The sequence below is a fragment of the Sceloporus occidentalis genome, unplaced genomic scaffold (genome assembly GCF_023333645.1).
Source record: "Sceloporus occidentalis isolate IW3139 unplaced genomic scaffold, rSceOcc1.0.p SCAF_16, whole genome shotgun sequence".
Lineage (NCBI taxonomy): Eukaryota > Metazoa > Chordata > Lepidosauria > Squamata > Phrynosomatidae > Sceloporus > Sceloporus occidentalis.
The window spans coordinates 957794-974198 of record NW_028316996.1 but is presented as its reverse complement, the minus strand read 5'-3'; the positions used below and the strand labels follow the sequence as shown (position 1 = coordinate 974198).

At 41.0% G+C, this 16405-nt stretch overlaps 1 protein-coding gene across 2 annotated transcripts in view; it reads right to left on the bottom strand.

Moving 5' to 3' along the window:
• OSBP2 (oxysterol binding protein 2) overlaps nt 1-16405 on the bottom strand; it is a 115394-nt gene that overhangs the window by 72869 nt on the left and 26120 nt on the right. For both annotated transcript variants that reach the window (XM_089481775.1, XM_089481774.1), the window contains exon 2: nt 12255-12463. In XM_089481775.1, the coding sequence (XP_089337901.1) occupies nt 12255-12463 (209 nt within the window). The remainder of the gene's footprint in view (nt 1-12254; nt 12464-16405) is intronic.

The window sequence follows — 16405 nt, the reverse complement described above, 5'->3', positions numbered from 1 at the left end:
CCCCATACACATTTTTTGTAGTCGCAGCTCAGCATCAACAGCTGACACACTCCGCGAGGGCGCAGTGAAACAAAGGTCTGTATGACCAGGCCTTGCGGTCCCTTTATTTTGGCCGAGTTAGAGGGAGATCAATGGTCTTCCCAATTGGGCCTGCTCTTAAGCCCTCGAGAGACCTGACAAGGTGGCAGACACCACAAATTGGGGTGGTGGACACCCTGCCATCTCCTGATTGCCGACCCACCGGGACCCATGTAAGAGCTGGCTCTGTTGTATGGGATCTCCAGTAATGACTGGACCTGGGCAGCTGCCCCCTTTGCCCCACCTTAAAGACAGCCCTACAACTTTTCACATTATGATGGCGGGGGGAAATGTCAGCATTTTTATCATTTTTTTTTGTGTAGAGAATCCTTACTCATTCTCCATTGTTTGGCTTGTTTCTTATTTTAAGGCAGCTCTTGTTACTGTAAATAAGCTGTGTAAAATAAAGAAAAAAAATCTTTCATTTAATGCAATATGGCAGGAAAATGTATTCAAATACAGTTAAGTCATTATTTTCAGCTACTGGAAATATTTGTTCTCTAAACTAAATCGCCTGAAGAACTGTACTGAATAAAAGAGACAATTATAATCTATTTACCATGATGAAAAATAAATTTGGCCTAGTTTGTATTCAAATTTCACAATACATTAAAACAAACTTAGTTGTTTTACATTACAACGTAAGAAATTAAAAGGCAGATATGGAAAAGGATACAGTGTATCTGCTGAGATAGAGATATGTATGTTTGTATTTATGGGTATATATATACATATATATATATATATATATATATATATATATATATATATATATATACATACATACATACATACATACATACATACACACATACACACAAAACATTTCTGGAACATAGCCTTCAAAATTTAAAAAACTCTTAGGCATACCTTAACAGAGGCACAGATGTATGAGGGCTTTGAATTAATGATAAATAAATTAATTTGCCCCTTAAGTTATTTGTATGCTAAATCCACCTATAAACCATCACTCCTAAGTAATAATAATATTTTAGTACGGACATTGACTTGTCTGTTTAGGTTATGGTCGAATTTCATTGAGTTTTTTCTATGCTTTTCTTGATGTTAAGGTAGTTTTGTTTGTCCTTTGATATTTAGTTAGATATTTTTAGACTTTTTATTGGAGATAATAAAGTGCTGCAAAGTCTTTAAAGGGTCATTCCAGTCATCGCATGCACTTTAAGGCATTTGATAGCTGGGAAGTCCCTTTAAATTTACACCGTGTCTCTTTTTTGCAAATGTATTTTGCGGAATCTGCAAAGCCAGTCAGCTCCAGCGCTGGATCGGAGAGTATTTGTGGGCAGGGTTCTGTTCAGACACCCGTGCCCATGCGTGGAAAGCTCTACCAAAGAGTGTAAGTGCCCTAGCAACATAATAAGGAAAACAATTTCTTACAAACCCTATAATCTGTTTTTTTTCTATTCTCTACTTGGATATCAGCTATGTCATTTTGACCCCTATGCATGTGAGGTTCATTATATCCCATAGACTCTTATTACTCCAGCTGCAGCAGCTGTGAGCATGACCCTCCACTCACTTGAGTTAAATGGCCTTTCCAGAAGCTCTCATCAGGGTCTCTTTAATTGCATCTCAATGGCAGCTTTGATTCCGATATGTCATGTTCTTAAATGTTGTGCAAATGGAAATCAGGCAGTTTTGAATAATCGTAATCATGGCTTGTAAACACGGCTTCATTGCTGTACACTTTGGGGAAGGCTGTCACTTAACAGCTGTTACAATAAAATGAGAATGTGGGAAATGGAGTGATATTCATCCAATAAAAAAAAATGAATGGAAAAAAACAGGTTTACAATGTATGTAATATTTGCCTTGATGATTTCTGCATGTTTTAGAAAAAAAAGCTACCTATGAAGCTATGTTCTTTTAACTATCGCTGGCCTACCCCCTCGCTATTCATTTCACCCTCCAACATACACAGGGCTGTATTTAACACGGGGCAAGAGGGACAGTTTCCCCGGGCCCGGTGATACCTGGGAGCCTATAGCAGCTTGCCCTTCAGCCCGCAGCAACCACAGTCGCCAAGGTTGTAACTGCGATCAGTCCCGACACTTCAGGGGGCCCAACTCCTTCAATCACTTCCAAAATGGCCCGCACATAGTGTATATGCAACCTCTCTTGTACCACTCAGGGGAAGCAGAAACGTGGCAGGGTCACGTTACATTAAGTGAGCTGAGTTTGCCTGTGATGTTTCACTTGATCTATACCTGCAAGGCTGGTTTTATGTGTTATTTAGTTGATCTATACCTGCAATTCAAATGTCGATCCTTTTTGCAAGGTAAGTGAACTACAAATGGGGGAGAGGGTAGATAGTGAGAAGGGGAGAGTAGATCATGAGAAGAGAAGGAGAGGGGGTCGACAATGAGAAGGTAGGGAGAGGGGGGGATCCAACAATCCTTATCCAGGGAGGCTAATATGTATAGGCGTCAAGCTAATCGGCATCGCAGGTTAGGTCCCTCTTACTCTAAAGGGGATAGAGTGTGGTTGTCGACTAGAAATTTCAAACTTAAAGTCCCTTCAATGAAAGTTGCTCCTCGCTATATCAGTCCGTTACGTATTTCTCGTAAAATGAACCCTGTCACATATGAATTGCTCCTCCCTTCTTCTCTTAGAGTGCCTCGGACCTTTCACGTTTCCTTACTTAAACCTCTCATATATAATACATTTACCAAATAACCCCGCGCCCCAAATCCATTTTTATTGATTCCCAAGAGGAATATTAAATCCAGTCCATTCTAGACTCCAAGAAAATACATAATTCGGTTAATTATCTTGTTCATTGGAAGGGGTATGGCCCGGAGGAACGATCTTGGATCCATTCTAGAGACCTTCATGCTCCCGCATTGCTTAGGAGATCCCATAAGAAATTTCCTAATAAACCTGGCCTTTTTCGGCGTACGGCCGACCCTCGAGAGGGTGTACTGTCACAGTTCCGGGTCCCGGCCAGCACAGGCAAGCTGTTGCCCGTGCACGGCGAACATCGGGATCCCAGGCTGTCTCCTCGTGTCTCGGCAGACACAGGCAGGTTGATCGCCGGCATCGGACGTGCAGGGCTTTCTCCGGGGGTCATTCTACCACGGTGCAGCAGCCTGCCCGCCGTGCTACAGACCCCCAGAGACTTACCCGATCCCGGATCCTTCATACTCCTCGCAGGGCTGACGGGGGCTTTTCGTTGCCACGCAACTGGAGGCGTGGTTTGGACGGCCGGCTAGAGCTTCAGCGGTGACATCATCCTGGGGCGGGGTTTGGTTCTGGCGCCGGATTTAAAAATCCGGAAATGCTCTAGCCAGTTACCCTGTTGTGTTCTATGCGTTCTGAAGTGTTCCAAGTTGTTTCCAGTTATTTTGACCCTTTGCTTGCCTGACATCTCTTTGCCTGCCGATTTTGTACTGTTGCTTTGCTGATCCTGTTGCTGAATTTTGCTTGCCTGACTACCCTCTCTGGATTTTGACCACGGCTTGCCTGACTACCCTCTCTGGATTTTGACCACGGCTTGCCTGACTGCCCTCTCTGGATTTTGACCACAGCTTGTATGACTACCTGTGTCTGTGTTCTGACTCGGCTATCCTGACTTCGCTCTGCCTTACACCTGGTTCTGCCAACTCCGTTCCTACTACCTATACCTACCTTATCTGGCCTCCTTGCTGTTGGGATCATCTAAATCCTGGGGTGCTGCTGCCAGGGGCTTCTCCTTTGGTTGTAGTATTCCAGGTGGAAAAACTTCCGCGGTGAATGCCAGTGTAAGGGTGGTCGTGACACCTGCAAAGCTGGGTTTTTGTGTTATGCTGTTGATCTGTATCTGCTACGCTATGTTTCCATCCATTATTTATGTATATCCGCAAATACAGGGTTTGTATGTCTTATTGAGTTGATCAATGTCTGCAGTGCTGTTTCCATGTGTTGTTAATTTGATCTTTACCTTCAGTGCTGAGTTTACATGTGATTTCCAGTTGATCTATACCTGGAATGCTGGGTTTGTGTGTTAATGTGTTGATCTATACCTGCTATGCTATGTCTCCATGCATTATTTATGTATACCTGCAAATATAGGGTTTGCATGTCTTATTCAGTTGATCTATACATGCAAGTGCTGTTTTATGTGTTGTTTACTTGAGCTATACCTGAACTACACAAAGAGAAATCGTTCGGCATATTTATATTGTTCCGAACACTAGGGTGACCAGATGTCCGTACTTTAAAACACGACTAGGCTGTCTATGTATGCGACCTCCCTGAGCTGTCTGTCCCTGGTATATAAGAAATAGTATCTCCAGAGTGTTAACAGATGCATTTTCTTTTACTAAACACATATATATATATATATATATATATATATATATATATATATATATATATATATATATATGAATTAGACGGCTAGGACTCATTCAATGAAGTTTGCATAAAATGAAATGATTAAAACTATAAATGTAGTGATTGTCAATGCAACACAAAAAACTACTAATTAGTTGTTGAAGTGTCCTGATGGCTTTTTAGGGTAGTGTTGCTTACCAGTAGTTCATATTTTCCAAAACCAAATTACTGTCTAAAGAGTCTGAGATAGAAATCATTAATGGATCTTTGAAAATTTATTTGGAAGTAGGGCTTTTTCCAGGCTTATTTTTGTTAAAGCAATAAAGTTGGAAGATTACTTCGTTCCTCTAGATTTTAATCTCTTCTAAGAGAAAATATTGATTTCGCTCTATGGATAAAACTTTCCCAGAGTCTTTATTTATATACTGAAATTAGTCCAATACAGGTACCAAGCCATACTGGCACTGTGCATGAATTCAGTACAAGAAGGCGAGCCAGCCGGTGGCATGGAACAAGCTGGACACAACCTCAGGCTTGCTGATCAGAATCTATTTTATTGCAAACAGATACGTATGCCCACAAGGATCAAAATATTAAGCTAGAAGAGTTTCAGGTTGTGCTATCCCTATGTTAATGCGCCAGACTGATTCAGACTCAAGTCCACGTCAGCTAACCCAACCATATGAATCAAGTAGCTAGAGGAGTATCGGTTCAGGTATGGTTCATCTACACCTCGACAGACACCTGGTATGCACTACTCCAGGTACATAGGTGTAACAAAGATATGGCCGGCAATACAGTCAGCGCTGGCCCTTCCCCGTCCACACTCTCCAAAAGGATCAGCATAGACAACCTATGTAACAGCACCAAAGCCTGGGGGTACGAGTACATAGCCAGCCAGCATTGAGGAAATATGAATAGGGCTGGAATAAATGTATAATAAAATCTATAAGCAAAGGGAAGAAGAAGCCATTGGAAAAAAATGAATTGAAAGCATCCACATTGGAAGTTTACCTTTTAATGATAAATAAATAATGAAATATAACACTACAATGCTAAATACACTGTGGAAATACCAACATTAGAACCGCCATTAATGTCTGAGGTCTGCTTCTTATTTAACAGCACTGTGTCACCTCTTTTTTAAGCACATGTCCATTTTTAGATGTATTGTGGAAACATAACAGGTGCCAACTATACGTTCTATTTAGTAACGTTGGTATAATAACACGGCTTCTTTAGCGCAAGGTATTCATATCGTGGCGCTCTGACATGACATTTCTTTCAAACTCCCTTGGGTGCATGTTCTTTCAAACCGAAACTCAGATAATTGCATTTAAAATGATTTTGCCCCTTGAGGATTGCGATCTACTAATTACAAGGACATGTGAAATTCAGCGGTGACAACTCAGGTGCAGATTGCCGAGACTAAAGTTTCAGTAGAATAAACTACAATATAGAGCTGAGCCAAAGATACAAGTCTCTCTGGGTAAAAGCAGAAGGTTCTTCTTCAGCAGAAATTAAAAGAACCGATTTGCACTGCATATAGCACCCTGAGAACAAATTATATAACGCCTGATTCCCCAGAACAAGCATTATTACCCCTCTGAGGGCCGGGACATATTTTTCCCCGTAAGAGACAGGGCCAATTTTTTTATTTTTGCTATAGGTCCATTTCATAACCTAGAACAGCTTTTTTTCCCCCAGAAGTTAAGCTATTCATATATTCCTACTTTGGGAGAAACTGCACAGCATATAATAAATATTATTTTTCCACTTTTATGTCCCTAAAAAATCCAAACCAAAAAGTAAAAGTGATGGAAATAATGAAAATAAATAATAATAATATTTTTCTTGACACTGTGGACAAACCGGGTACTTTGAGTATTTCCTCAGCTAAACAGTGGAGGTAGGATAAAAATAGTCACATGGAAAGGATCTCAGTTCATTAACAGGAGATCCAGTTATGAAGGGGGAACCACGTAGCGGTACTGCCCCAACCCCCATCTGATCTTGGCCTGCCCCTGCAGGTACTCTCATTGCTTTTTACAGTTACGTACAGAAAAACTGCACTGATTTGCACGCGGTAAAATATAATTGGAGTCCATATAGTATGCATTTAAATGGACACTCAGTGCCCCTTATGCAGCCCCACCGATGACGAATGCATATAAAAATCATTTAATATGCATTTATTAAACCTGTAGGAAAAAACATAAAAGCCACTTAAGTAGAAGCTGCAGCTTCAAAACTTTAGTGCACCACTCCCACCACAACCCTACTTGAAAAGCAGCAACTACGTGAAAGCAGCTGACCACTGGCAAGAAAGCGATCCCATTGAAATAAATGTGAGCTCTTTCTGCACAAGGTCATGGGGGTCTTATTAGACCCCATTGGAACTCTTTAGTGATATAATATAAGCAACATGCAGTAGGCTTTTCTTTTAAGGAACTTAAAAACAAATTATAAAAGGATACTTGAAGCAAATTATTCAAGCAAACCCATGGTCTGGGGGGAAACAGCTTATTTGAAAGCAAATATATTAAAATGATCTGTTTTCCTGTGCCAAAGTTAAGGAGAGGTATAAGCAGACTCATCTTGGTGGTCCTTGGATCCCAGAATATAAAATATGAGCTTCCTTACATTCTTTTGGTTTTGTATTTTGGCTTTCATTAATACTAAAATAACTAACATGGACATTTGACTCAATAAAACAAAATAGCTTACTGTAAATATTTAGTGTATTAGTTATTAAATTAACTGAGAAATGGCAGTAAGATTTTTGCTCTAGTCTATACCATAAAACCAAGTACAACAGCGCCACCATGTGCCTACATTACCTTATTACATTTTCCACTTTAATCTGCCATCTAAACCAGTGTTTGGGTTTTTTCTTAATTCCAGGCCTTGGGGGCCACAAAAAGGCTCACACTCTGTGTATCAGTGTCTGAAAACAAGTAATTGAATGAATTTAAACTGTGCTTGTGTTCAAGATAAGATAACAAAAACATTTTGGCTTGTCCCAGGGGCGTAACTAGACGCCTCAGGGCCCGGGTGCGAGAATCTGTTAAAGGCCCCCCACCCCCCCAAAAAAACATGATTTTTACCCAACAATTTTTTTTCAACAAATTCAATTTACATATTGAATCATATCTGTAAAAAAATCAAAGAAAAAGGGGCGCATGTACAAAGGGCATAATCCAGGGATTAAAATAAAGTAAAATGACACAAAACCTTTACTCTTCCTCTCACTGATTTCTGGGCCTTGAAAGTTTTGCGACTACAAATTCAGGATTCCCTAGATTTATGCTAGGGATGAAGTAAAATGAAAATTCTGGACCAAAACATTCAGGGTTCACTTAGCCAAAACCGAAAATGACCCCCACCTTTAAAAATAATAATAAAAACTCACATGTTTAATAAAAGTAGTTAACACACAATTGGACAAAATTAGCAATATGACTTGGCATGATAGGAGTGTGATTGCTAACAGCAATCACACTCCTATCATACCCAGGCAACCAGTAAATGCTGGTACCTAGGCATGATGGGACTGTGCTCGCTGTGATTGCTGTTAGCAATCACACTCCTATCATGCCAAGTCAGCCAGTACATGCTGGTACAGGGTGGCTGTAAGTGATGTGCAGACCCCATACTGCTGGCAGCATCACTACACAAGGGGGGCAGCTAGCTAGGTTTCAGCATGTACTGGCTGACTTGGCATGATAGGAGTGTGATTGCTAACAGTAGTCACAGTCCCATCATGCCTAGGTTCCAGCACTTACACATCCATCCAGTAAATGCTGGAACCTAGGCATGATGGGACTGTGATTGCTGTTAGCAATCACACTCCTATCATGCCAAGTCAGCCAATACACGCTGGTACAGGGTGGCTGTAAGTGATGTGCAGACCCCATACTGCTGGCAGCATCAATACACAAGGGGGGCAGCTAGCCAGGTTTCAGCATGTACTGGCTGACTTGGCATGATAGGAGTGTGATTGCTAACAGCAATCACAGTCCCATCATGTCTAGGTTCCAGCACTTACACATCCATCCAGTAAATGCTGGAACCTAGGCATTATGGGACTGTGATTGCTGTTAGCAATCACACTCCTATCATGCCAAGTCAGCCAGTACATTCTGGTACAGGGTGGCTGTAAGTGCAGACCTCATACTGCTGGCAGCATCACTACACAAGGGGGGCAGCTGGCCAGGTTTCAGCATGTACTGGCTGACTTGGCATGATAGGAGTGTGATTGCTAACAGCAATCACAGTCCCATCATGCCTAGGTTCCAGCATTTACACCCTCATTCAAACACCCTCCCCACCCCCTTACCTGCACTGCAGCTCCTCGATGCCGCTCACTTCAGCAGGGGGCGCGGCCTCCCTCTGCCTTCTCTGCTAAAGCACAGAGGAAGTAGGATGTCACGTGAACTCCGCTTCCTCTGTGCAGTCCAGAAGACCCTCCCACAAGTAAGTAGCAGGGCTTGAGGTGCGGCTCGAGGTCTCGCGGGCCGCATGTTGGACGCCCCTGCCTTATTAAAAAAAAAAAAACGGAAAAAAGATTGCGGGCGGCCCCTTGGCTTGGGCCCCCCTGCCGCCGGGGCCCGGTCGCAGCCGCGACCCCTGCGACCCCGGTAGTTCCGCCATTGGCTTGTTGGCAGCCCTCGAGACCTGTACGGTTTTTAAATGTGCTATCTTTTCTGGTAAATAAATTAAAACATATTTAGGAGGGAAGGGTCAATGTTTTATAAATGGAAATACTGAATTCCACACATCTTGTTTAGTGTAAGAAAATACAATAGTAAAATTGTTCAAATATATATAAATTTTTACCTAAGATTTGTTTTAAAGTTTTACCTCCTGTCTTCTATTGTCATTGCTTATTGCTTTATCAAGAGATTCAAAAAGGGCAGACTAGATCAGTTAGTTTCTGCTGCGGTTATCTATGTATTTATCCAAGATATTTCCACGGAAAGGAAGCTTTAATTATAGCATGCATTATCTTTCCTTTTAAGGAAATATAACTGCTTTCACAAGCATGGCCGAGTGAAAGAGCTTGTGTAAAGTATACTAGAATGCTCCGTTTTCATCTGTGCCTAAAGGGTTAAGCTGAGTGCTAAGTTGTAAAAATTGAATTTGTTAAAATAATATTTATCCTAATTATCCTCCTTTCATTACCCAAGTCCTAAAAGACATCCCACCAACCAGTGGTATAGTAAGATACTGATAAGACATACATACACACTCGCATACTCGTTCTAACACCATACACATACACTCTCTCTTCCTTCCCCCCTTTCTTAACACACTAACATCATATGTAAACACACTCATGGGAATGCCACATACACTCTAATACCACATGTTCACACATACAGTCGCACACACATACTAATGCTCTACAGTAAACACACAAATATTGTAACATAATTCACTAATTTACATATACACACACACACACAAACACCATACAAATCCTGTACATACACATACTCACTTTCCTTCTCACAGCTCTCCATCTTCTCATCTCACACCTCTCCCTCATCCTTCCTCTTTCCTCACTCACAGCCTTGTCTTCATCTGTGAGAGCAGCCATGCTTCTACTGCAAGCTCATGTAACGTGCATTAAATGACCCTGCTTGTAACCTTGGGACACCTGGGAGCAGGTAGGAGTGAGGGACCCTGCTGAGCGGGGAGCCTGGGGCCACCACCTGTTTTGCCTTATATAAAGGATGGCCCAGTTAACAGAATCCTTGTTTCAGGGCAAAGTTTGTCCTAAGTGTATACATAAAGGCTTTGTTTTTCAAAAAGAAGATAAAAGAAATACCATTTATAACATGTCAAAATCCAAATTCTGGTTGCTCCTGTTTACATGCATCAGCTGATATGTGAGCCCATTATCTAAAACTAGAGGGTCAGAGGTTTAGATGTAATGTAAGGTAATTTTACTTTACTGAGAGAGTGGTAGATAGATGGAACAACCTCCCATCGGAACTTGTAGAGCCTAATATAGTGAGGGAATTTAAACATGCATGGGACAGGCGTAAAGCCATCCTGAATCCAAGACAAGATCAAGGACTGATTAACATCTGTGCCTTTACATCAGGAGAAATTGGAAGACTAGATGGGAAGAATAGTTCTTATCTGCCATCAAACTCCATGTCTCTATGTATGTAATTCTACAGTCTTTTGATCACATCATTATTAATATTTTAGCATTTACCATTGCACAGTACTGCACAATATGACAGCACCGTATAACTTGATAAATAATAATTTATTATACACACACAAGATAACCAAATAAATAACTTGACAGCATAAGCATCGATATACTACTGAAATATATATTTATTGGAAATGGTGGAATGGAAACGCCACAAAACAAAACCATAGATAAACAAAAATATCACAATGTAATGAACACACAGAAGAACAACTGCAATCCAACGTTTGTGATAACTGGCAATATAAGTCTTTTCTATCGCTGTGGGGGAATTTTCGTCAAGAATAGTTTCAGTTCAGCCACACTGAAGAGTTTTTGGGCATTATCAGTTTTTTTAAGGTCATGTCCCAGCATGTGAATCAGCTTTAAGTCAGGAGTCTGACTAGGCCACTCCAAAACATTGATTTTGCTTATGTCGAGCCATTCAGAGGCTGTTATTATTATTGTTTTATATAGTGCCATCATATTCCACAGCGCTGACATAACAAGCAGTAAATAACATAACAATTCAACTTACAATTGAGCTTACAATATAGAGGGAGTTATGATGCATTACACAAGTGGTAAAAGTGCCAATGTAGGGAAGGACCAGCCACGCTAGTATAAGTATTGTCTGAAGGGAGGCGGGGGACTAGGAAAGCTGAGCTGGGAAGAAGAGCGTTAATGCATAAGTTCGTAGGGGGTCCCTAAAGAAGAGGGTCTTGGTGGATTTTTCCGAAGGATTGAAGGCAGGTAGAAAGATGAATAGACTGGGAGAGAGCATTCCGGGAGATAGCGGCAGCCCTTGAGAAATCAGAGGAGAGGACTGAGATCATTGGATGAGCGGAGAAAGCGGTAAGGAGTGTATTCGGAGATGAATGAGGAGATGTAAGTTGGGGAAGTAGTATAAACAGCTTTGAAAGTAGGAGTCAGGATTTTAAAATGAATCCTGAAGCGCACAGGCTGCCAGCGAAGAGACCGAGAGAGGGGAGAGTAAAGCAATGGCTGAGGAAGACATTCTTTAATTTTTTAAGGGGATTTGTCTTGCTGTCATGGGCTATCCATATTTTCGTTTTTCTACTTTAGCCTTTCTAATTGCACTTTTGAACATTTCTTGGCATTTTTGTGTTATGCTGCTTATCTCTCATTTATATGCTTTATTTCTATTTCCTGGCTGACCCTCTATTGGGCCATATTTGTTTTAACGTGATTCTTTTGTATTTGTTTCTGAGGGGTGCATGCTTATAAGGGTATATTATTAATGTTCGCTTGAAAATATCCCACTTATCTTCTGTATTTCTTCCTAAGAACAGTTAATACCAGTCAATGAGTGCCAGGGATGCCCTTTGCCTGTTGAGGCTGACCTTCCTAAACTTTTAGCACCATACATGACTCACCCTACACCCTTTCACAATAAATGTGGTCCTTACTAAGCTATATAGTGAAGCGGGCCTCTTCTCCACAATATGATTTGCAGTATATGTATATAGGTTATGCATCCCCCTAACTCGAAAGTCTTGGTTGTGACACTCCTATCTATAAAAGACATGCACTACATATGCAATTCCCATTCCTTCACACACTGGTCACAACATTCTGGGATATTTTCCCGCTCTCTTTGAGGGACCCTTACCTGACTGATTGTTCATCATGCGGACAGCTTTGGCTTTCGCCAACTCCAAAGCAGTAACCCATCTCTGCCTCTCCACCTCACAGCTTGCCTTGAGATGGTATGTCCTTCCTCCATTAGACAGAACAATGTTACACGAATCTTCAGTGTCAATATGAGCAGTCGACAGGTTAATGGTTCCTCGGCAGGTGTGTGCCATCTCAGCTTGTGTCCTAGGGGATAGAAACATATACGTACTATAATGTGTGTTCAAAGACCACACAGGTAGCAGTGCATGACTTGTTATAAATACTTATATGTCTAAGAATATAGTTTTCACAATATAGAATGTAAAAGGTTAACATGACTTTATTAAAAGGAAGTTATAGAAACACATCCAAACTCAGGTACTTTATTGGTAACTGATTAAATCACATATTACTGAACAAGTAATGAATTCTAGATTATGCTATATTCTTGTTTGTGTGGAAGAATACCGGTATTCTATATATGAGTCATATGTTATTGACCTAAGGTCCTTATGCTACTATCGGATAGAGATGTTTATAAATAAAGTATAGACTGTCTATGTGCGAGTTCCCATATAGCAAAACAGGAACCTATGATGTAAGACATGATTTAACCTGTTTGTGCTTCAGTAAGGCATTTGTTAAATACGACCCTATAATCATAATAACCGCTGACTATTAAGAAATGTTTGTTATGTCTCAGCCCCTTTTCAGATGGGTATAAATATTATTCACAATAAAATCAGAGATCTTATTATACATACACTCCTGTCTGTGTGTCTGATTTCTCTTGAGCCGCTCGATAAAGGTATCTATATAATTTGGAACCCCAAGGTATAGAAGTACTCGGAAATTCTCCGACAGTTTGTTTTCTGGCTCACAGAAAAATTGGGAAAACAATATAAAATATTTAAAATATAATGCATACAGACATATATCATTATGATCTAAAACACACTAATCTATACACAGTCTGCTCAAAATTATACATATTATATAAAACAAATTATAGGACTGTAGTAAAGCAAACAGTGTTGTCAAAGCATCCGCGGTGATGCCTTTCATCCAGACTACTTGCTCTTCTGCAGGATCAAGGATCTCTAAAGATTTACAAACATAATAACAAAATGTTACGGGTAAGAGCATCCGATTATCATTAATGTTTATTTGTAAATACGGACATTGTGGATTGTTTAAAATTAATATTTCGGACTTAATATCAATCTGAAAAGAAGGTGTAAAGCCTCACATCTACTAATACTTTATGGGAATTGCATTATAGGGGTGCAGATGTGGAAATAACAAAAGCCTTCCCAACACACATAATAACCATTTTTCTGCAAAACAAAGATATCCCTGACTAATGTATTTCAATTGAATATCAAAACATCTCCTACTACTACTACCCTTTGACGCAAAAAAAAACCCTGTTGAGAAAACAACATTGAACAAAGAAAAAACAGAAAGAATTAATCACTCTATAATTTTTTTTCTAAAGGATAAAAGTGTAATTGAACGGCGAGAAAACATTTAAAGTATTTAAAAATTAAATTTTATGATTTCCCTAAGCAGTTAAAATTAGGAGAAACGTCATAAAAGTCACGTTATTCTATAGTCTAAAGTCAAGTTATTCTATAGTAGCTTTTCTTTTAAATAAAAAATTTATATATATTTATTTCACATTTGATCATTTAATACAAGTCTGTTTTAAAGAGACACTTTTTTATCATTCACAAACAAGTAAATATTGTACACATAGACAAGAACTGCAAAAAGAGAGACTTTCAAACTGAAGCTCTGTGAAGCAGATTGTATGCAGAATGCTATAGGAGAAAACAGAGTGTGAGTGTGGAGGTTAAAACCCAGATGTCCTCTTGGAAGACTCATATTTCACACGCTCCAGCTGAATGAGCAGTGCCTATGATCTGCTTTACAGCTTTGTGCATTGCAAAGCATTCATACGCAGATATGAATATATATGTACCGTATTTTTCGCTCCATAAGACGCAGTTTTTTTCCTCCCAAAGTAGGATGAAAAATCAGCCGCGTCTTATGGAGCGAAGATGCACGCACGCAGGGAGGGAGGGAGGGAGGGAGGGAGGGGGGGGGGCAACGATATACCGTATTTATCGGCGTATAACACGCACTTTTTTAACTAAAATCCGGAGCTTAAACCCTACCTGCGTGTTATACGCCGATAAATCCGGGGTCGCAACTGAGGCAGGCGGCGGCGGCCGCCAGCAGAGGAGTCCTGGATTTCTGCCAGTCAGGGGGGCCCAAGGGGTGCCGAGCGGTTGCTGAAGACAACCGCTCGGCAACTCTCGGGCCCCCCTGCCTGACAGATATACAGGAATCCTTTGCTGGCGGCGGCCGCCACCGCCGCCTGCCTCAGCGCTTCAACTCCTGTGTTGGAAGCGTTTGTCTCGGGTGCCGGCGCTTTACGCTGGGCGCCGGCATATGACGTCAGACGCCGGCGCTCAGCAGTGAAGCGCCGGCACCCGAGACAAACGCCTCACGCTTCCAACACAGGAGTTTAAGGTAAGTGACCGGGGCGGGGGGGGGGGGATCCTGAGAAGGGGGGGGTTAGGGAGTTAGAGGGGAGATCCTGAGAAGGGGGGGTTAGGGAGTTAGAGGGGAGATCCTGAGAAGGGGGGGTTAGGGAGGGAGGTCTTACTGTGTGTGTCTTACTGTGTGTGTGTGTCTCACTGTGTCTGTGTGTGTCTCACTGTGTCTGTGTGTGTCTTACTGTGTCTGTGTGTGTCTTACTGTGTGTGTCTTACTGTGTTCATAGCTTATTCAGTTATTGTAATAAATATTTTAGCCCATTTTTTAGCTCAAAATATTTTTTCCTTTTTTTTCTCCTCTAAAATCTAGGTGCGTCTTATCAGCAGGTGCGTCTTATAGAGCGAAAAATACGGTATATTTTTATTAGGGGAGAGGTATTACTAAGGTCAAGCCTAAGTTCGCTCTCGGAGGTCATAGAGACTATGGTTGCCCTGATTGCAGAAAACTAGAGACAATGTAGTAGAATTTTGTCATGTAGAAAACAGAGCTTATGCTACCTCTTACTCTTACAGCTGGGTTCAGCAGTTCCTCATTCAGGGGTAGGCATCAACATTGCTCATCATGGACATTTACTGGGGTCTGTGGACAATTTACTGTGGACAATTTAATGATTTTCTTTCTATTACCCTTTCTGATTCAAGCTACTACGCTCCCCTTACTGAAAGTTAATTCCTACATATAGAGTATGAAAATATCAAACCTTTTTCATAAGACAAATACAAGGTCCAGTTAATTTATTTTAACGCAATAGTGTTATATGTACTTCTATGGTTTAAAAAAAATGTCAAAAACATCTCGTCTTTTGGGTATGAAAAACCCTTGATCATGAAAGGGTTATAATATTACTTGATGGGTGGTCAGTGTGTTTTGTGTTCTCCCACAAATTAAATTTAGACAGGTGGCGTAACTACAGAAGTCGCAGGGGTCACAACTGCGATGGGGGCCTGTCTCTCTAGGGAACTCGGGTGACCACTCGTTCCTGTCTCCTTGTGTCTCTTCATAACAGTTCAGAAAGCGCCCTTTCTAAATAATTTTTAAATGGCATGGGGAAACAGGAACGCAGCGGGGTCAGGTCACATTACATCACGTAACCCTGTGGTGAAACCAACGCTGCTCGCACATGCAAGCAGCATACCGTTGTCTGCAGGAGAGGTATGTATGTGAGCATGAAAGTAAGTGTATGTGAGCATGAATCTCTATGTATGAGTGTATGTGAGCATGAAAGTAAGTGTATGTGAGCATGGATATCTATGTATAAGTGTATGTGGGCATGGGTGTATATGGATAAGTGTGTGGGTGAGCATGAATGCATACGTATAAGCGTGTGTGAACATGAATGTGTATGTATACGTGTGTGTAAGCATGAATATTTATATGTAAGTGTGACCATGTCTATCTAAGTGTTTGCGTGTGAGCACGTATGTGTAAGTGGTGTGAGATGGAGTGTGTGTGTGTCAGCATGAGTGGTGTGAGAAAATGTGTGTTAGTGAAAGTGTGTTTGTTAGTGAGAATAAGTGTGTGTGTGAGCATGTGTACATTTTTTAGGTGTGTTTACATGTATGTGCCACATATGTCAGAGGA